Source organism: Mizuhopecten yessoensis, unplaced genomic scaffold (genome assembly GCF_002113885.1).
Source record: "Mizuhopecten yessoensis strain PY_sf001 unplaced genomic scaffold, ASM211388v2 scaffold11167, whole genome shotgun sequence".
NCBI classification, from domain to species: Eukaryota; Metazoa; Mollusca; class Bivalvia; order Pectinida; family Pectinidae; genus Mizuhopecten; species Mizuhopecten yessoensis.
In genome coordinates, this window is record NW_018408913.1 from 700,533 (window position 1) to 722,422 (window position 21,890).

Consider the following 21,890-nt stretch of genomic DNA (forward strand, 5'->3'; position numbering starts at 1 on the left):
AACTTCAGTTCAATAATATTAACATACCTGTTCCACACACTCCAGTTCAACAATATCAACATACCTGTTACACACACTCCAGTTCAATAATAACCAAATACCTGTTCCACACACTCCAGATCAACAATATCCACATACCTGTTCCAAACACTCCAGTTCAACAATATTAACATACCTGTTCCACACACACCAGTTCCACAATATCAACATACCTGTTCCACAAACTCCAGTTCATCAATATTAACATACCTATTCCACACACTCCAGTTCAACAATATCCTCATACCTGTTCCAAACTCTCAAGTTCAACAATATTAACATACCTGTTCCACACACTCCAGATTACCAATATCCACATACCTGTTCCACACCCTCCAGTTCAACAATATCCACATACCTGTTCCAAAAACTCCAGTTCAACAATATTAACATACCTGTTCCACAAACTCCAGTTCAATAATATTAACATACCTGTTCGACACACTCCAGTTCAATAATATCAACATACCTGTTTCACACACACCAGTTCAACAATATCAACTTACCTGTTCCACACACACCAGTTCAACAATATCCACAATAAAATAAAAACTCCAGTTCAACATTATCAACATACCAGTTCCACAAACTCCAGTTCAACAATATCAACATACCTGGTTCACACACTCCAGTTCAATAATATTAACATCCCTGTTCCACACTCACCAGTTCAACAATATCAACATACCTGGTTCACACACTCCAGTTCAATAATATTAACAAACCTGTTCCACACACACCAGTTCAACAATATCCACAATAAAATAAAAACTCCAGTTCAACATTATCAACATACCTGTTCCACACACTCCACTTCAACATTATCAACATACCTGTTCCCCCCACTCCAGTTCAACATTATCAACATACCTGTTCCCCCCACTCCAGTTCAACATTATCAACATACCAGTTCCACAAACTCCAGTTCAACAATATCAACATACCTGGTTCACACACTCCAGTTCAATAATATTAACATACCTGTTCGACACACTCCAGTTCAATAATATCAACATACCTGTTTCACACACTCCAGTTCAACAATATTAACATACCTGTTCCACAAACTCCAGTTCATCAATATTAACATACCTGTTCCACACACTCCAGTTCAACAATATCAACATACCTGTTTCACACACTCCAGTTCAATAATGTCCAAATACCTGTTCCACACACTCCAGTTCAACAATATCCAAATACCTGTTCCACACACTCCAGTTCAACAATATCAACATACCTGTTTCACACACTCCAGTTCAATAATGTCCAAATACCTGTTCCACACACTCCAGTTCAACAATATCAGCATACCTGTTCCACACACTCCAGTTCAACAATATCAACATACCTGTTCCACACACTCCAGTTCAATAATGTCCAAATACCTGTTCCACACACTCCAGTTGAACAATATCAACATACCTGTTTCACACACTCCGGTTCAATAATATTAACATACCTGTTCCACACACCCCAGATTAACAATATCCACATACCTGTTCCACAAACTCCGGTTCAACAATATCCACATACCTGTACCACACACTCCAGATTAACAATATCCACATACCTGTTCCACACACTCCAGTTCAACAATATCAACATACCAGTTCCACACACTCCAGTTCAACAATATCCACATGCCTGTTTCACACACTCCAGTTCAATAATATTAACATACCTGTTCCACACACACCAGTTCAACAATATCAACATACCTGTTTCACACACTCCAGTTCAATAATATTAACATACCTGTTCCACACACTCCAGTTCAACAATATCCACATACCTGTTCCAAACACTCCAGTTCAACAATATTAACATACCTGTTCCACACACTCCAGTTCAACAATATCCACATACCTGTTCCACACACTCCAGTTTAACAATATCAACATACCTGTTCCACACACTCCAGATTACCAATATCCACATACCTGTTCCACACACTCCAGATTACCAATATCCACATACCTGTTCCACACACTCCAGATTAACAATATCCACATACCTGTTCCACAAACTCCGGTTCAACAATATCCACATACCTGTACCACACACTCCAGATTAACAATATCCACATACCTGTTTCAAACACTCCAGTTCAATAATAACCACATACCTGTTTCAAGGATTTTAAAGAATAATTTGCTACGTTTCCCCTATTGGGCCCTGCCCCTCAGGCCCCAGGGGGGCCAGACCCAGGGTTTATACAAAATTGGATCCCCGTCACCCAAGGATGCTTCAGACCAAATATGGAACAAATCTTTTCATTCCTACAGAAGAAGAAGGATTTTAAAGAATAATTTGCTATATTTCCCCTATTGTTTATACAAAATTGGCTCTACCCAAGGATGCTTCACACCAAATTTTGTTTAAAATCTGTCTGTGGTTCCTGACTAGTAGTGTAAAGTTGACGGACGACGGACGCTGCGGTATGGCATAAACTCACCATGGTCCTTCGGACCAAGTGAGCTAAAATCAAAAACTCTATAATACTTCAAAAACTGAAAAATAACAGGAACCCATCTTTAAGCCTATAACTGGCCTTAATACTTAGCTGTATTAACATAAAAATAAGTCTTATAATCAAATGTAGCATCATCACCCAAAACAAGAAATTATAAAAAGGTAATTTGATATTTGGTCATGCAACTCCTTATAACAGGGTGAGAAATGGTCAACATGTCTAACATCTGCCTTATGACATGGCCAATAAATGCTTTTTTAACATAACTAATTACTGATTACCGTATAACAAGACCAACTACTGGATGTTAAATCAAACTAGTACTGGCGAATCATTTATTTCCGAGGGGTTAAAATTTCGTGGTTTTCATAAACTAGCCTGTTTCAAGGACATTATATTTCGATGATTTCTGATTTTCCTCTATCTATATCATACCAAATTTATGTTTTCATGGTGATTTAATTTCGTGGATTTATTGTTATCTACAAAATAAACTAAATTTAATGTCCCACAAAAAATTAAGATTTTACAGTATCTCCCTTATAACAGCACTTACTATCTCCTATGATGAATTTTTTTACTTTTTTGTATATTATCACCATTTTAACAGGATTAACTGACATATTCCTTATAATTGCAAAAGGACCAACTACTCAATTCCCATATGCACATGTACATTAAAAAAGGACCAACTAATGACTCCCTATATATAGCTAATAACAAGATCAAGAAATGTCACATGCACTATTATAACAAGAACAATACATGTTTCCCTTATAACTGAACCAACAGATTTCTCTCTTTGAAGGCCTCCTTATAATAACAATATCAAGTAGCATAACCCTTTTTAATACAATAAACATTTCTCTCTCCAATTACAAGTCTCAATACATTTACCCATAGTATACTGTACAGTATCATGTACATGTAATTGCATAAGCAATGAATATAGGTCCTTCAGTGTCTATGACAAGTGATCTCATGGATTAAGCCTTTTTTAAATGAAAACTCTGTAGTTATAGTTGTGATTGAAGAACTGCATAGTCACCATAGTTATCGTTGCGTGAAGCAAAGTCTCACTGTCTGTTTTAAAGAGTTCTCTGTAACAAAACAAAATTATGTGTTGTTGATGGCATACATTACACACGATTACAGCGTCTTTTGAAGTATGCATAGGCTTTGTCTTTCTTAAAATCTTCCCCCTCATAATGGAATCTTTGTTTACATTGGTTCTTTTCTGCTTTTATTTTTCTTTTGGATACTTTAGTAATACCATACACTTTGGCACCCTTTTGCATGTTTACCAAAACATTCAGCTCACGTTTCCCTTGAGCCTCCGCAGGTCTTGGTTCTATGGGCAGCAGTTCCAGAGGATCAGAGTTAGAGTTGATGAATACCACTTGCATTGAAGCATCTCCATTGGGTTTATGCTTCGTCATTATGTGCGTTCTGCAACCAGAGAAGTTGTAGTGGAGTTGGGTACAGTAGGGACAGAAGTACAGGGCCACTTGTTCTTTCGAACTTGGTAAATAGCCTTTCAAATGTTGTGTACTTTTCCAATGTTTGTGCAATTTTGAGGCACGAGAGCATGAAAAATTACATGTACTGCAAGTGTTAAAAGCTGGGAACAAAATTGTTTTGAGGGCAACAACATTTGCCAATCCATAGCGACTGGAGATATGAGGGTCATGACACATCTCATAGTGTTTTGCACATGCCCATATTGTCCCAAGTACTTTGTTACAACCCTTCTTGGGGCACATCGGAACGATCTGGTTGACGAGCGCAACATGTTTGTCTGTGGAAGTGATGAGAATACTTTCCTTGAGGATAGTTACAGCCTTTTCTGTGTTCTCATTTGACATTTGAATCTTAGCTAAACTTGCTGAGTTATGTTTATTCCTCAAGAAATGACTCTTCATCTCGTCTTCGGCCTTTCGATTGTGATGATCTAACTTATAGGTCACCACATGACCACAATAGTCACACACCAGACCTTGACTGAACTGAATTCGTTTTTTCTTGGAATCAGGTGGTTCTGATCCACTGCCTTTGGTTTCAATGGGAATCTTTTCATCAGATTCTTTGTTGGGATATTTTCTTTTGGAAGTTTTGTTTTCCCGTTGTCTTGCATTTGGCTTCTCAACCACTGTCGGCTCATCACTGTCGTTTGTCAGGTCTACTTGTTGCTCAGTATCAGAAATTGTTATACAATCATGAAAAGAATCATCTGTAGTTTTTCTTTTCTTCAGCTCTGGGAACTGTTTGTCAGAACTATCACAAGTCACTGTCATACATAATTTTCCATCATTTTTGGAGACTTTTGTCTTCCTATAACTTCCACCTGATGCAGAACTCCCTGATGGTTCTGAATCTGTAAAATCTAAATACCCATAATCTGTAGATCCCAGTGCGTCCTCATACCATAAATTGTCATAAAGGATTTGTGACGATTCAGGTAACTCAGGCTCATCATCTTGCTGTGGGGCAAAATCTCTTGATATGTAAGAGTCTTTGTCATTATGACTAGCATGGCATCCTTCAGACCATGGGAAGGTATACTTGTACTTCAATGCATCATCATGCCATAAATCATTGTGAGGTTGTGGTATATTTTGATAATGGAATTGGGAGCCATCATATGAGTAGGGTGTCAATCCACATTTCTGCAGGACTTGTCTTATGAAACGATTATTTGAATTCCTTATGCTGTATGCCAGAGTGTTTTGGGCCTTACGTATCATGTGGTGGGGATAAAATCCCCGGTATGACTTTATCCTGTGATCCATATTACCATCAGGTCTGAATGTAACAGCTTTGGGACAGTAGAATAACTGGTGTTATCAATTACCATTTCTGGAAAATAAAAAAAAAGAAGAGGATATTTAAAACACATGTTCAGAGCTTGTGATACAAATCTAAATTCACATTCCAGTATCAAACCCCGACTCATATAGCATGTACAAGGAAGTTGATTATTTCTGTATATCTGTTTCCTACGGAGATGCTAACCCTATGTCTGTGGGTAAAGTCCACATGTTTATAATTACCGCTTTACAATACCACAGAACTCTTTCTCTATGTAATCTTATTAATATTACATACAAATAAACTATTCTTGATCAAGGTATGTGTAACTAAGTGTTGATCTACCCTTGTGTGACATTTTCACAGGATCTACCTAAAACGTTGATAATACCCTCCAACCCAACCTCATTTCTGGTTTGTAGTGCAAGACCTTTATGAAAACTGGATGTGTATAGAATATATAAAGACAGACATTTATGTTCTTACATAAAAGTCAAAAACAGACATTGGTGGATAAGTCAAGAGCTATGGTTTCCTGAAAATTGACCTGCTGTTGCTATTTAGCCAACTTGAAAACTTCTTCCCTCTTCAAAGACTGTCCAAAGTTGCATGATAGTAGCCTAAAATTAGGTGCGATAAGGACATATACTATGTCATTGACACAAAGTATGTCATGGCGACTCCATTGTGACTGAGTTAATGTTAATGTTGTAGGGTCATTTGTGTGTTATTGTTTACAGGGTGTGACATGTTGTCTGTGTTATCAGGTATTCTCCTTCATGTTGTCCACTCATGCGAGTCTGGTATTTTCTCCTTCATGTAGTCCACTCATGCGAGTCTGGTATTTATACCAAGTCTACATGTTTGTTCTGTTGTTGACCACTGAAATGCTCTATATTATTATATATAGCTACCTGTCATTGGGTAGGCCCTACTGTGCACTTTCGTTTTCGGTGACAGATCTAGAGTACTGGAGGACGGGTTCCAGAGAAACAATATATGAGTGAAAATAGAGATATCACGACCAATACCTAAGAAAACAATAAAACTTGACATTGGAAATTAATTGTTCTGTATGTAACATGTTCATGCTTACAGTATGGACAGTAAAACACCTTCGCGTGAAGACAGTACAGTAGGGAATCCCTGCATGTGCTATGGCTACCGATGCCTACCGATGGCAGGAAGTTGGTTCGAAGAAGGGCGATAACTCTCGGTCAACTTCCTTTTATTGGTAGACTGTTCCAGGGAACGCGTGCTTATGAACATGCCGGTAACTGTGTAAATGGGACATAAAAAGTGGTGACATACAGAATTAAAAGCGAAAATGGACCTATCACAAGTAATTCCAACGCTGACTGCAGCAGTGGAGACGATAATGAACCCAACTGCTAATCCTATTGATAGACTTGCGGCCCACAAGGTAAATTGCCCTGTTCTATACGACCCAACAACAGATGCCATACGACAGGTTGAGCACAACACTGAACAGTTACCCAGTTGCAGTAACAATTTTATTACTGAGATGGGGAATAAAGTGAAATAAAACCACAAAGTTCTTTTTAACACTTTGAGTGAAAAAGGGCGTTATTCCCCATCTCATTCTCAGTAATAAAATTGTTACTGCAAATGGGTAACTGTTGCCCAAATGCAGGATCATTACTCATATGCGCCGTTGTGCCCAACCTGTATGACAGGCTTTACTCGTATGAAAGAAACAGGTGCTTTAGTGATCATGGAGTGACAGATATCGTGTTTTGATTTTATGTGAAATGTTTTCACCACATGCCATCTAATAAACAAACATAAACAGTTAACGATAGAAACCTGTAGTCGCTGATCGCTACTAAGCTACATGACTAATGGCTTCTGTCGTTAAAATTCAATAATATGGTATGTGGTGATAATCAGGGTAACAGGTTGTTTCACCCTAAATCCTGTTTGCGCTAAGGCTTGTTTCGCCCTATTTATTTTTTATTTTTTACGCTATAATAATCAATATTTAAACATAACAACTAAACTTATTGATAATTTTCTATATTTTTGTTAGGTATATTTCATGTAGAAAAATGCTTAACTGTGTTAGTGAGGAGTCAGCTTTTCACAGCTGCTGTTTGTCACACTCACTTAAAAACAACACAAACACATTTCTTTTTATGAAATTGATTTTAATGATATGGAAGACAAAGAAGACTTTAATTGTGACTTAAAACTACTAAAATTTGAGAAAATACCAAACTATGTTTTGCCCTAATAATTTTGTTTTAGATCGAAACAATCTAGGGTTTTAGGATTTAGGGCGAAACAACCCGGATCCATGGTCAGTGTGTTTTGGCTAAGCACAACATGGACCAATATTTCTTTTCAATTTAAACAGACCTAATTAACATGGAAATGTATGCAGAGTTCAATTTTCCTGCAAATCTAGTCATTGTTGGGACCATTTGAGTTCAGACAGGTTACAGATAAAATACCTGACTTGAACACTGTGCAGTTCATGGTTTGGAACAAACCCTTTTTTTCCGTCACTCTCTTGTCAAACTGAGGTAGTTTTTGCTGTATGGAGGCAAATTGCATTAAATAAAGTTAGTAAACTGGAATAAAGGTTCATTTACTTTGTACAGATTAACAGCAATTATATAGCAGAACACAACTATCCTGACACAGGCTAACCTGCTGCTACCTGTATAATAGAGCTGACAGTAATGTGGTTTCAACAATACTAAATATAATGTCTAATCATGTCAACTTTCTCTATGCGAGAAAAATCATCACTCTCAAGGCCAAATATTTACCCCTTATTTCCCCTACTGTTAACAGACATTGGACCAAGGCTAGTTGTCCCCTATCTTGTCCCTCTTGAAAGGCAACTGTTTTCCTTAAGACGGAAATGTCAATGTACAAAAAAACACCATTTAAATTATAGTACAAATCAACGAAAGAATGTTTAGTAACATCATGTAAAGAGGTGTGAAAATTTAGGCAAGCTTGACCTATATCTCTGATATTCCCTGAAGCCTGTGATTATTTGACAGACTTGAGTAAGAATTAAGGTAAATGTGTGGTCACTGTCAGTGAGTCGTACTTTGAGTAGTGACATTGGCCAGGGTACTCAATGTACTTATAGATATGCATTTGGAAATGAAGAGTTTATGTTGTCTTTGAACATTTGAAAGTATATTAGATAATGATGTAAAAGTCAACTGATATGTTCTTTTTTATCAAAATAATTGGAAGTGCATTGGTGTTGATTTATAAAAAACAAAAGTAGGTGTGTGTTGAACATATTTGCATTGCTTTCAAGGTTTGTTGAAAAATGTTCGCTGAATCCTTGATACGTGAAGGTATTCAGCTTGTGTTCACAAAATCTTGTGTCAAAATAACTATATTCTTAATTGTGTTATAAAGTTGGGAATTAGGTCCATCTTGCAAATTTTCCCTGTTTTTTTTTTGTATATGCATATACCATTACAAGGAGATTTAATTGTTTGAAGATTCATGTTCCATTTGTGTCAATAAAGATGAATTTCACCTACTGTTATTCTAATTTAAAAAACATCCTTTCTAAAAAGGTATACATGTCAACAATCTAAATGTAAGAAAACTACTGAGTAGTCTAGTTCGCTACAGACATGTTTGTTTACAGATTTGTGAGGAGTTCAAGGAGACATCCCCATTATGTATTAACTGTGGGCTAGCGCTGTCCCAGAGACAGAACTCCTCGATCGTAAGGCACTTCGGACTTCAGTTGCTGGAACATGCTATTAAGTAAGATGTAAAAATATGTACAAAATACACTTCAAATTTCTCATATTTAATGTGCCCTCTGTTAGCCCCAATATGTAGTCATCTTGGCACTAGTAACCACCATTATGTATCCTCAATGTGTTGCTACCTGTCCTAAGTGGCAATCAAGTATACTCATTGTGTATTTACCTGTCTATAGTGAACATGATCACAACCAAATATCCTCGGTATGCAGTCAAGTGTCACCTCTTTATAGGGATTGCCACCATATATCCTAACATTGATCTGCCTAAAATGACTCATGTATCCTCAAATGTTTAGTTACCTGTCTATAGTGACTACCATCTTAGATCTCTAATTGTAGTCATCTGTCTTTATAAACAACCTTAATATATCCTCACTGTGTGGTTACTTGTCTGTAGTGACTGCCACCTTATATCCCTGATTGTAGTCATCTGTCTTTATTAACTACCTTAATGTATCCTCACTGTGTGGTTACCTGTCTGTAATCACTGCCACCTTAAATCCCTAATTGTAGTCATCTGTGTTTATTAACTACCTTAATATATCCCCACTGTGTGGTTACCTGTCTGTAATGACTGCCACCTTATATCCCTGATTGAAGTCATCTGTCTTTATTAACTACCTTAATATATTCTCACTGTGTGGTTACCTGTATATAATGACCGCTTCTGTTTTCTTCAAATGTTTAATCACTAGTTTGTTTCGAAAACAACCATTTGTCCCCAGTGTAAGCAGTCCCTTTCCTGTAATTGAGATTATATTGATATGTTTCATTTTCTTCTTGTCAACATCTTTGAATGTGAAAGACACCACATGTTCTTCAAGTATTTGTGGTACTTGGTCTGCATTTATGCATACTGTGTTAAATCTATTGATATATTTTTTATTTTTTTCAACAGGTTTAGGTGGCAAGTCTTATCACAGGATGAGAAGGAAGTACTGAAGAAAAATGCACTGGAATTTATTGCACATGTAATGTTTAATAATTATACATCTTCCACATCATTTTTCTACAGATTAAATTTTAGTTGTTCCTTCTGTTGTATTAAGAGGACACCCATACTTACTGATCTAAAATCTAGCTGTTCCATCTCTTCATTTAGGGGGTAGTTATAATTTTTCAGTGATCTAAATCATAGTTGTTTCTACTTCTATATTCAAGGAAGAGCCATGTTTTCACTTCAATATACATTGCATTTTCTCCTGTTTTTGTTATCAGGGGACAGCCAACATTTTGGAGGAGGAACATCACATCAAGGACGGTGTGTCTAGGATCACAGTGGAACTCATCAAAAGAGAGTGGCCTCAAAACTGGCCCTCACTCCTCAAGGACCTGTATGACCTTTGTTTGATGGGAGTAAGTATACCATTCTGTTGTGATCATTAAATATGAAATCTAATTTGAAAGATTCTGTAGTTTGTAGTTTTTCATGTATACCAGACATTTTGATGAGATTTGCCCTACGTATAGTTGAAGTGTTTTGTTTCCTTGGTTTCTTTACAATTTATTTGAAACTTTATAGAGTTTACCATAAGAATACAAAATTTTGTATATGTATCAGACATAATTATTTGATGATTACAGAGTAATTGTCCTTGTGTATTTGGAGCATAACAAACTTGTTTACACAGCTGATGTCTCAATATCTGTCTGATTTCCTTGTAACTACGAAAGGCTTAATACTTCATTTCAACAAAAAATACCATCTCAAGTATATTATGTAACCATGTGTTTTATATAGCTTTTCATAATTTACTGGTTTTGTGTAGCCAACTCAGACAGAACTGGTCCTGAAGACTTATCTTCGTTTGGCGGAGGATGTGGTGGTGTTTCAGACGATTCCTGCGGGACGTCGGCGCAGCGTGATGCAGGGGTTGACAGCAAACATGGGTGACTTGTTTCAGCTGTTTATCACCCTTCTACAACAGCACACAGTAGAGGTAAGCATGAACTTACATCATGAGTATCTATCACTGTTTTAAGGAATCAAACCCAAAATTGGAAATCAATGACTTTCATGCCTTATACAAATTAAATCAAGGGAAGATCTTCAGGGTCTTTCCCTTAAAATGCAAAATTTGAATGTTAAGCAAGGAACCACAAACTCATACTGAAGACTGGAGGAAGAAACATTTCATAAATACAATTTTATTATCTTACCCTGAGGTATTTGTATTGAATTTTCACCATTTGTTTAACTTTTATTAACTTTTAAGAGATCATTTTCAGTATGAGGATCAAACATTTTTGAAATCTGTCGTATACTTACAGTGAGTAAATGTGTTTCACATCTCTGCTACATCTAAGGTCATGTTTACCGGTAATTGGATGGGAAAGTAAAATTTGAGCAAAAATATTTTGAAAGAAGCAAGTTAAAAATGTAGCTTGGCAAAAATATTATGGTTGACAATATTTACCGTACATTGTGCGACCTTGACTTGTATTGTAGATGAAGGAGGACACCTCAGAGGCCCGACTGGTCAGTCAGTGGCACTGTCGAGTCAGTCAAGCTCTACTGACCACTCTGGCTGGCTACCTTGACTGGATCAACATGGACCATATATTCTCCCAGAATGCCTTGCTGCTACAGATTCTTTGTCTGTTACTTAGCAACAGCAATCTCCAACTTTATGCAGCAGAGTGTCTACTGATCATTGTTAGCAGAAAGGTGGGTGTATTTTGGTCAGCAAAATACGTAAACACATAGTAAATATATTTTTTTAAAGAAATAATCATTTTAATTGAAATGTTGTTGTACTGTTTTTGTCCAGTGCTTTATTTTGTACAGCACTGACATTTTCATTTTGTTTCAACTGTTTTATAGACAGCTTAGCGATGATTTAACATAAAATGAGCTACAACCAATGTTCCTGAAAATAAAAAGATGTCCAAACTTTGATTATGACTATGGGATTCGCTTTATGTTAAAATAAACACATATAACCAAAGTTATTTTTTGTGTGACAGGGCAAGGTTGAAGATAGAAAACCCCTCCTAGTGCTGTTTAGTGAGGATGCCATGTCAATCATCTGGACCACTACCCTGTAACTATACACAGCACACACTGTATTTCTACATTGTACACACCATCTCTATACGGTACACACATCTGAGACCTGGTGGAATGTGTGAACGAATATATATATATATGTCCATAATTTAATGAACATAGCAGTGCTATCACAACACAACCTGACATACTCGGTTAACAGTGCTTTATTTACAGTTAATCATATCTATACATGCGGTCGGTTTTCGTCAGGTCCTGACGAAGCCCTCTCCCGGGCAAAAAATGACCGACATGTATAAATATGATTACCTGTAAATAAAGCACCTTTAACTGTGTTGTGATTGCGCCTCTATGTTCATATGTCTAAATCATATGCAATCACCCTGCATACTTAAGGTATCCACGCATAGACGACTAACCCGATACATCACCCTAAACAGGCAAGGCGTTGGCTCTTCTCCCCTTTTTTTGATTCTATAAGCAGTTACGGTATCAGATAACTAGGTTTGTCTCTATATAATGTCATACACAAACAACTCAGGTCCAACCAGTCAAACTATATGGATGTGGTGACTGTAAGTGGCCCTTTATCATCATATTGAACAAGCCAAGCTGTACGTACAATGAAACATCTCTTGTACTATTGTATGGACCTAAAGATTTATTTGTAGGAGTATGCCACTTTTTGAAAAATGCACTTTAAAGATTATTTTTTTACCTGACTATGATTTGAATGTTTACTTTTACTTAAGTTTCACGTTAAGTTTATTAATTTTTAAAATATCGGAAATTTTAACATGTCATCCTTTTTTTTTCTCTGTATCACTAGGGCTGCCGAGCAAGCCTCTCACAATGAGTACTACTATTTGTTCCTGAAGCGACTATGTCAGGTTTTAACAGAACTGGGTAAACAGCTGTGTGCTATGTGGGTAAGAACAGCTGTACCTGTTACAGACTTGCCTTCCTTTATCTAGATTCTGGATCAAATGTATTTCTACCAGTACTTTGTAAAGGTTAATTATAGAAGTGGAACAAATTTAATGTATAAAAAGTACTCTTAAGTCGTTAAGATCAAAAAACCAAAAAAAAACAACAACGCCAAACAAAGAATCAAATGTCATCAGTGGTGCCGAAACATTTTGTTCTCCTTTTGCATTGACCATTTTACTTGGTTATTAATAAAAAATGTATGTCTTTACTACATGGGTAATGTAAATTTCTGTACTAATTATTATGAATATGTGAGTGATACTCCTACAACTAAACAAGTACTGGTCTGTTTTAGGGTCAGTTGCCAAAGGTAGAACAACCAGCCAACTTTGAGAAATACCTTGAGGCTCTGCTGGTCCTAACAAATTACCCCAGCCAGGTAAGACATGTCTGATTGTCCTCAATATACCACCGTCATGTAAGTCACACCCTTAAAGAATCTCAGCTAGGTAAATCTTGTCCTCAAATATGACAGTCAGCTAAGTCACATCCTCAGATTTCCCCAGCTGGGTAAGTCACATTCTTAAAGTCCCCCAAGTTGGTAAATCAGGTACTCATAATACCACAGTCAGGAGAGTCACTTCTTCAAAACGCCCTTGTTAGGTAAGTCACATTAGCTAAGTTCCCCAGTAAGATATATAAGTTGCCTCTTCAAAATTCCCCAATCTGGTGAGTCACATCCTCAAAGTGCCCAATTCAGGCAAGACATATCCTCCAAGTAGCCAAGTCAAGCAAGTCACATCCTCAAAATACCCTATTCAGGTAAGTCACATCCTCAAAGTGCCCTATTCAGGCAAGTCATATCCTCCAAGTAGCCAAGTCAATCAAGTCACATCCTCAAAATACCCTAGTTAGGTAAGTCACATCCTCAAAGTGCCCTTATTCAGGCAAGTTTCCTCCTCAAAATACCACAGTCAGGAAAGTCACACCCTCAAAGTGCCCTATTCAGGTAATTCACAATCTCAAAGTGGCCTATTCAGGTAAGTTGCATCCTCAAAGTGCCCTATTCAGGTAAGTCACATCTTCAAAAAACCCTAGTTAGGTAAGTCACATCCTCAAAGTGCCATAGTCAGTTAGTCACATCCTCAAAGTACCCCAGTCAGGTGCGTCACATCCTTAAAGTGCCACAGTCATGTGAGTCACATCCTCAAAGTGCCCTATTCAGGTTAGTCACATCCTCAAAGTATCCCAGTCATGTAAATCACATCCTCAAAGTGCCAGAGTCAGTTAGTCACATCCTCAAAGTGCCACAGTCAGTTAGTCACATCCTCGAAGTGCCCTATTCAGTGAACTTACCTTCTCAAGTCACCCCATCCAGGTATGTGTAAAAAAAAATCCCCAATGAAATAAGTCAAGTCCTCAAAATACCACAATTAGGTAAGCTACATTCTCAAATTGCCCAGGTCAGGTAAGTCACATGTTCAACTTTCCCCAGTTAGATAAGTCACATTTTTAAAGTATTCCAGCTTGGTAAATCAGGCACTCAACATACACAGATACATACTCAAAATAGCCCAGCCTTGTAAGACACGTTACTGGTTTTAAAGGTGTCTTTTTCTGTTGCAGTTTTGATTAAGCCCTTATGAACCTTAAACTTTTGTGAAAATCAAATTAATGTTGAAATTTAGGTCATTATCCAGACAATTCAACAACAAGTTAAAGAGATTGTTTAGATAGGTTTTTACAGAATAAACTAGTAATTATGAATGTGTTTTTCTGCAGATGATCAGCTGTTTTACCCAATCCCTTTGGTCAAGTTTCCTACGCCATGAGATAATCAGTGCTGATCCAATACTCCAATCCTTCATACCCAGGCTGTTTGAAAGCTCAACCAAAACATTACAAAAGGTAGGACTACATGGTAAAAGAGATATGGAAATCTTACTGTCAGTTTTAACTCATTCACCCTTGAAGAAACATTTAAACTCTTCCAATTCAAAGGTTGGAATATTCCATTATGAAATTTCAGGGGCGATTGAGTAAAAATATTTATCTCTTTCATACCTATATAATAACTCTTTTCTGGCTCATATCTGGAATTTTGGTAAAAATGAGATTAATAGGAAAAATGTGAATAGAAAGACAGAATAATTGCCAGATGATATAAACTTATGTAGAACACATCTGGAAAAAGCAAAATAATAATAAAAAGAAATATGGAAAAGGACAACTAGACTTAACTGCCTTAATATAATATGCTTATTGCCACACTTCCTTTTATTTAACTTTTATGATGACCCTGTTAATGATTTTGTCTGTATGTATAATTTGTATGACTATTCAATTTAGTTTAATGATTAGATGTATATTTCCAATATTAGTTGTATAGCTTTGACTGATCTGGTATTGTAGGTTGGGTTCCCAACCCAGAACAATTCGCCCAGTTGTAAGTACTCCAGGCTGGACCATGATAGTGATGAGGAGTTCACCACATTTTTCTCCAGTAAGTAACTCTCTTGAGGTAAACATACCATATTTCCCTGGTAATCAAACCGTAAGTAAAAGATGTCTGCTCTTTAAATGTTTTTCATTGTTAGCTCCTTTTTTTTATAATACAGTGTATGGGCACTCATGTAGTCATCTTAGCATGGCCTTTGGCATATTGCAAGGTTAAAGTTTTAGTTTAAGTGTTGACATTAATTTAACACTTGGTATTTGTACTAGGATGCTAACATTTGAAATGGAGGTACCCATGGTCAAATAATGATGCATGGCAGTCTAAAATAAATCCAGGTTAGCTCACTGGGCTGGTGAGCTTATGCCATGGCATGGCATCCAGTACCGGATATCCAGTGTCCACCATCAACTTATTTTCTGGTTAACCAGGAGGCGGAGGTTCATGAGATATTTGGCCAGCAAAGTGCCAGGATATAGCTAGGGCTTTTAAGTTTTCAAATGGATAATCTGGACCCACTTTCAAAGTCACAGGAGTCAAATATGTCAAAACCATGACACAACTTCTTCTGAATAATTTGGCCTGTAACATACTGGTGTTGAAAGCTGTCAAATTTGTTTAAGTTAATGACTTATACCTACTTTCAAGATCAAAGGTTGTTAAATGTGTTAAACCTTTGAAAAAAAATTCTTCTAACTGACCATGATGTCTAGGGTCATATTTTCCCTGTAGCCTGTATGGGTAAGAGGTTTATCAAGTTTGTTTTAACGAATTTGATTTTGACATTCTTTGAAGGTTACAGCACAGTTTAATATTCTTCAATAGGCAGGCTCTCCTGCTCTTAAATAGCTTTTGATCTAGTATTATTTGTTGCAACTTCCAGCATGTTTGTATTTGAAAAGGAATCTACATCTGTTTGAAAGCAATATAAATACTGTTAAAAAATTCAATAAAATAGGAGAAAACACTCTTTGTCCAGGACACTGGAAACTGACATTATTAATTCCTAGTACATTGTATATCCTAATTACACATTTTTATGAGGGTAAAATGTCCTTATAAGGTCTCACATGTTTTTAGGCAACATTATCTTGTGCCAGAATACATTACATAGTACATTTATTTTATTTTTGTTGCTCAATTTCAATAGAAAAAATTATCAAGTTTGCGTAAGGCAGAAGTAACAGACTTCCTGTTTTGGATTTGACAAAGCTAATTTTGAAATAGTTAATACAGTAAACCTTGTAAATGAAAGTGTTTTCTGTTTGTTTACAGAATACCGAGCAGAAATAGCTGATACACTAAAGCTTGCAGCAGTCCTTCAACCTAAAACGGCCTTCACATTTGCTGGTCTGTGGTTACAGGGTGTCCTACAGAAACCTATAGACACGGGAGAAGGTGAGACAATCTTTGAACCATGTACCTAACAAAATCAATCAATTTTCTATATCATTTATTATAAATTCAGACACAGAAATACATACTAGCTGTATTGTAATTTGGATTAGGTCAAAATAACTATGACAGCACTCCTGAAGTACCGGAGAAACCAATGAAACTTGTGATAGAGGTAAAACTGTTGTCTTTCAAGTGTATTTATAACTATGTTTTAGGGTCGGAGAATGGGTACTGTCGACTTTCCTCTCCATCTTTTATTGCTTGGGATGCCATGACAGTATGCCTTGAAAGTGTGATGTCCCGGGTATTGTCTGCTAAGCCTCCTCCCAACCAGCAGGAGGGTATCTGTCTACTTAGCAGTGTTCTTGAATTCAAAACGGAGGTGAGATTCGTGGGACAATTTTATAAAAATGCTTCTGACAATAAAGGTTTCTGAGAATAAAGGTCTGACCATTATTTTATAGCCTTAAACCTTCCTGTTTCCCTGCATCGAGGACATATTAGCATGTTAGCAAATGTAGCAGTCATCAAGATGGTCAAGTCTGCTGATTTATCTGTAGTACAATGTATTAGGCTGATGAACTTTAAAACACACCATTGTTTGTCAACTTATAATGCATATCCTGGAATATGATGAAATTTTTATTTTTTTTAAATCAACATAGCTGTATTTTGTTTTGTTTAATACCTGTTGGAGAATCAGAGCTGTACAATGTATGCCATTGTTTAATACCTGTTGGAGAATCAGAGCTGTACAGTGTATGCCATTGTTTAATACCTGTTGGAGAATCAGAGCTGTACATGCACAGTGTATACCATTGTTTAATACCTGTTGGAGAATCAGAGCTGTACAGTGTATGCCATTATTTAATACCTGTTGGAGAATCAGAGCTGTACAGTGTATGCCATTGTTTAATACCTGTTGGAGAATCAGAGCTGTACATGCACAGTGTATACCATTGTTTAATACCTGTTGGAGAATCAGAGCTGTACAGTGTATGCCATTATTTAATACCTGTTGGAGAATCAGAGCTGTACAGTGTATGCCATTGTTTAATACCTGTTGGAGAATCAGAGCTGTACAGTGTATGCCATTGTTTAATACCTGTTGGAGAATCAGAGCTGTACAGTGTATGCCATTGTTTAATACCTGTATGTTGTAGGACCCCCTCATTCTGTCATCACTGTTGTCTTGTATATCAGCTTTATTTCCATTTGTGAATGGAGCACCAGACAAACTGCCAATGGTTCTTGAAAAGGTGAGAGTCTAATCAATGTAGAAGATTTTATCAAACATTAATGTAAATGTACAGTTATAGAACTTTGAATGTTCATGACATTGTATAAGTATTTTCCTATTTATATTCTTCAGACAAACATGGAATTACATTGTTAGCTCATTCCTCAAAACTGTTCTAAATTCATTTTGCAATATATTTTAATGATATTCTAAAGAAAAGTACAAATGACTGGGTATTTTCAGTAATAATAAAATCCTGGCCTGCTTTTATGTAAGGTGTGATGTTGATGAAATTGCAAGAACTGGTGATTTTCTCCTTCAGATATTTTCTGCTGTGACATTCAACTTGCCTGGCCAGACTAAATCTACACGTAGTAAAGCTGTGAAGAATGTCCGCCAGCATGCCTGCTCCATCCTGGTCAAGATCTGTAAAGTGTACACAGATCTTCTGTTTGTATGTCTGCTTAACTTTTTACACAATGCTGAATCTCATTTCGATTATAAACCTTCAGAATCTCCTTTTTATACGCCCGTCGAAGACGGGGACGTATTATGTTATCANGTTTTGGATAAAACGAAATTACCAAAGAATCTGATGTAGAAATAATTCAATGCCTATATTTGAACCCTCTTGTAAGAAACATAAGTAAACATGGTCAATAGTTTGGGTCTGAACATATTTATCTCAACTTTGACATTGAGAATCTCCAGTAACTTGAGAAAAGAGTTGCATAAGATTCCCCATTATAATAGCTTATACTACAGTAAGAAACTTAATCTTATTTGATGCAGTTTTACTGTACAGGAGTTGAATGCTGGTGACTCTGCCAGCTCTGTTGGCTTTACAATAATTAGTTTACTTGTTACATAGGTAAATATTTTTCTCTGATGTAGTGTTGTAAATGTGATGCAGATGTTGTAGTATACATGTATTTGGTGTTTGCATTAACAGCCCGTGTTTGACAAGCTATACAGCCACATACAGGTGATCAGCCGTGACACAGAGCAACTCTCCCAAATGGAGAAATGTATTCTCATAGAGGCACTCATCCTCATAAGGTAAGTTATACAGTCACATACAGGTGTTTAGTCTCAACACTCAACAACTCTCACAGATGGAGAAATGTATTCTCATTGAGGCACTCATTCTCATAAGGTAAGTTATACAGTCACATACAGGTGTTTAGTCTCAACACTCAACAACTCTCACAGATGGAGAAATGTATTCTCATTGAGGCACTCATACTCATAAGGTAAGTTATACAGTCACATACAGGTGATCAGTCTCAACACTCAACAACTCTCACAGATGGAGAAATGTATTCTCATTGAGGCACTCATACTCATAAGGTAAGTTATACAGTCACATACAGGTGATCAGTCTCAACACTCAACAACTCTCACAGATGGAGAAATGTATTCTCATAGAGGCACTCATACTCATAAGGTAAGTTATACAGTCACATACAGGTGATCAGTCTCAACACTCAACAACTCTCACAGATGGAGAAATGTATTCTCATAGAGGCACTCATACTCATAAGGTAAGTTATACAGTCACATACAGGTGATCAGTCTCAACACTCAACAACTCTCACAGATGGAGAAATGTATTCTCATAGAGGCACTCATACTCATAAGGTAAGTTATACAGTCACATACAGGTGATCAGTCTCAACACTCAACAACTCTCACAGATGGAGAAATGTATTCTCATAGAGGCACTCATACTCATAAGGTAAGTTATACAGTCACATACAGGTGATCAGTCTCAACACTCAACAACTCTCACAGATGGAGAAATGTATTCTCATTGAGGCACTCATACTCATAAGGTAAGTTATACAGCCACATACAGGTGATCAGCCGTGACACAGAACAACTCTCACAGATGGAGAAATGTATTCTCATAGAGGCACTCATACTCATAAGGTAAGCTATACAGTCACATACAGGTGATCAGCCGTGACACAGACCAACTCTCACAGATGGAGAAATGTATTCTCATAGAGGCACTCATACTCATAAGGTAAGTTATACAGCCACATACAGGGGATCAGTCTCAACACTGAACAATTCTCACAGATGGAGAAATGTATTCTCATTGAGGCACTCATTCTCATATGGTAAGTTATACAGTCACATACAGGTGATCAGTCTCAACACTGAACAATTCTCACAGATGGAGAAATGTATTCTCATTGAGGCACTCATGCTCATAAGGTAAGTTATACAGTCACATACAGCTGATCAGCCTCAACACTCAACAACTCTCACAGATGGAGAAATGTATTCTCATTGAGGCACTCATGCTCATAAGGTAAGTTATACAGTCACATACAGCTGATCAGTCTCAACACTCAACAACTCTCACAGATGGAGAAATGTATTCTCATAGAGGCACTCATACTCATAAGGTAAGTTATACAGCCACATACAGCTGATCAGTCTCAACACTGAACAACTCTCACAGATGGAGAAATCTATTCTCATAGAGGCACTCATACTCATAAAGTAAGTTATACATTCACATACAGGTGATCAGTCTCAACACTCAACAACTCTCACAGATGGGGAAAGCTGATGGAGAAATGTATTCTCATTGAGGCACTCATACTCATAAGGTAAGTTATACAGGCACATACAGGTGATCAGTCTCAACACTCAACAACTCACACAGATGGGGAAAGCTTTCATATACTGACATTTGGTATTAGAAAATCTTTGTTATGTTACCATGTCTACTTAATCACATTATGTTTGTCCTACTTTTCTCATTCTCATAGGTTTTTCTCTCCTCAGACAGTCTTATTAAATACATACACAAACTCTCAAAAATGCCATACTCAAAGGTATGACGTGCTATAAGTTAAACAAAAAGTTTTTATATACTGACATGTAGTATATATAAGAAAATTTTGATGTTATATTACCATGCCTACTGTATCACATTAACATGTGTCCTACTTTCTGTTTTTATTTCAGTAACAAATTCCATGATTTTAACAAGCAGTCATCATTTATAGAGGAAGTCCTGAAGCCTGTCAAAGATTTGTGGCTTTCAGGAGAGTTCAAGCAGTAAGTATATTCTATTGTACCTGACAGTTTGCCAGAATCTGTAGGTTTTGTTGGACCAAGAGGTCCTGTTATGGCCAGGGATCATAGCTGTATGTGTACTTATCATATCAAATACAATTTTATTTAAAAAAAAAATTATTGAATAAGCTCAAGAGGAGGTTAGAATTATGTGTTAAAAGTTTGGAGTAAATTTATTGTAATTGGACGATGCATTTCTAATTTCATGGATAAGCTACATGTAATATTTGTGTTGCTTTAGTAAAAATAAATGTTTACTCAGAACCTCTTATAAGCACATTTGAGGATAGCTCTTCCAAGTAACCTATTTTGTTTTGTTTTGATGAATATTTGATCAGCAAAGATGTCATCCTCAATATCATACTGGACCTCTAGCTCCTTTAAATCAGCCAATCAATAGTTCCAATTTTTGACTTTATAGAGCATTTTGGTCTGCTGTGAAGTTTATGTCGTACATTGGGTTGGATCAGGCTCCGGTCGAACCTTCCTCAGCAGACACCTGTGGCATCAACAGATCACATGTAAGTGTATTAGTTGGCTTCCCTAGGTTACAGAACAGGGGCCTAAGTACATACACTATCTTATCATGGCGTACATCTAAAAGTTTCACTTGGAAAAAAAAAGACATTTGTTTCATCATTGGCAATGTGGATTTAATGGATGACA

The 21,890-nt window shown here is 36.8% G+C and overlaps 2 protein-coding genes across 2 annotated transcripts in view; one reads left to right on the forward strand and one right to left on the reverse strand.

Moving 5' to 3' along the window:
• Positions 1–2,971: 2,971 nt before the first annotated feature.
• On the reverse strand, positions 2,972–6,505 carry LOC110467244. The gene is made up of 2 exons (XM_021524276.1): positions 6,420–6,505; positions 2,972–5,371 (listed from the first exon to the last, which is right to left on the reverse strand). Exon 2 carries the CDS (start codon positions 5,302–5,304, stop codon positions 3,655–3,657), a length of 1,650 nt encoding a protein of 549 aa, XP_021379951.1. The 5' UTR covers positions 5,305–5,371; positions 6,420–6,505; the 3' UTR covers positions 2,972–3,654.
• A 45-nt stretch (positions 6,506–6,550) lies between these two features.
• LOC110467254 (exportin-5-like) overlaps positions 6,551–21,890 on the forward strand; it is a 37,676-nt gene continuing 22,336 nt past the window's right edge. The window contains exons 1-18 of the mRNA XM_021524297.1: positions 6,551–6,746; positions 8,970–9,091; positions 9,994–10,066; positions 10,314–10,451; positions 10,865–11,035; positions 11,545–11,763; positions 12,063–12,139; positions 12,935–13,034; positions 13,391–13,474; positions 14,818–14,943; positions 15,448–15,538; positions 16,766–16,888; positions 17,104–17,270; positions 18,052–18,147; positions 18,451–18,582; positions 19,081–19,187; positions 21,114–21,206; positions 21,646–21,745. Of these exons, the coding sequence (XP_021379972.1) occupies positions 6,651–6,746; positions 8,970–9,091; positions 9,994–10,066; positions 10,314–10,451; positions 10,865–11,035; positions 11,545–11,763; positions 12,063–12,139; positions 12,935–13,034; positions 13,391–13,474; positions 14,818–14,943; positions 15,448–15,538; positions 16,766–16,888; positions 17,104–17,270; positions 18,052–18,147; positions 18,451–18,582; positions 19,081–19,187; positions 21,114–21,206; positions 21,646–21,745 (2,115 nt within the window). The 5' untranslated portion in view covers positions 6,551–6,650. The remainder of the gene's footprint in view (positions 6,747–8,969; positions 9,092–9,993; positions 10,067–10,313; positions 10,452–10,864; positions 11,036–11,544; positions 11,764–12,062; positions 12,140–12,934; positions 13,035–13,390; positions 13,475–14,817; positions 14,944–15,447; positions 15,539–16,765; positions 16,889–17,103; positions 17,271–18,051; positions 18,148–18,450; positions 18,583–19,080; positions 19,188–21,113; positions 21,207–21,645; positions 21,746–21,890) is intronic.

Bases quoted from the DNA above. Each gene is read 5' to 3' on its own strand.
- LOC110467244 (XM_021524276.1), bottom strand. From the start codon at position 5,304: ATGGATCACAGGATAAAGTCATACCGGGGATTTTATCCCCACCACATG.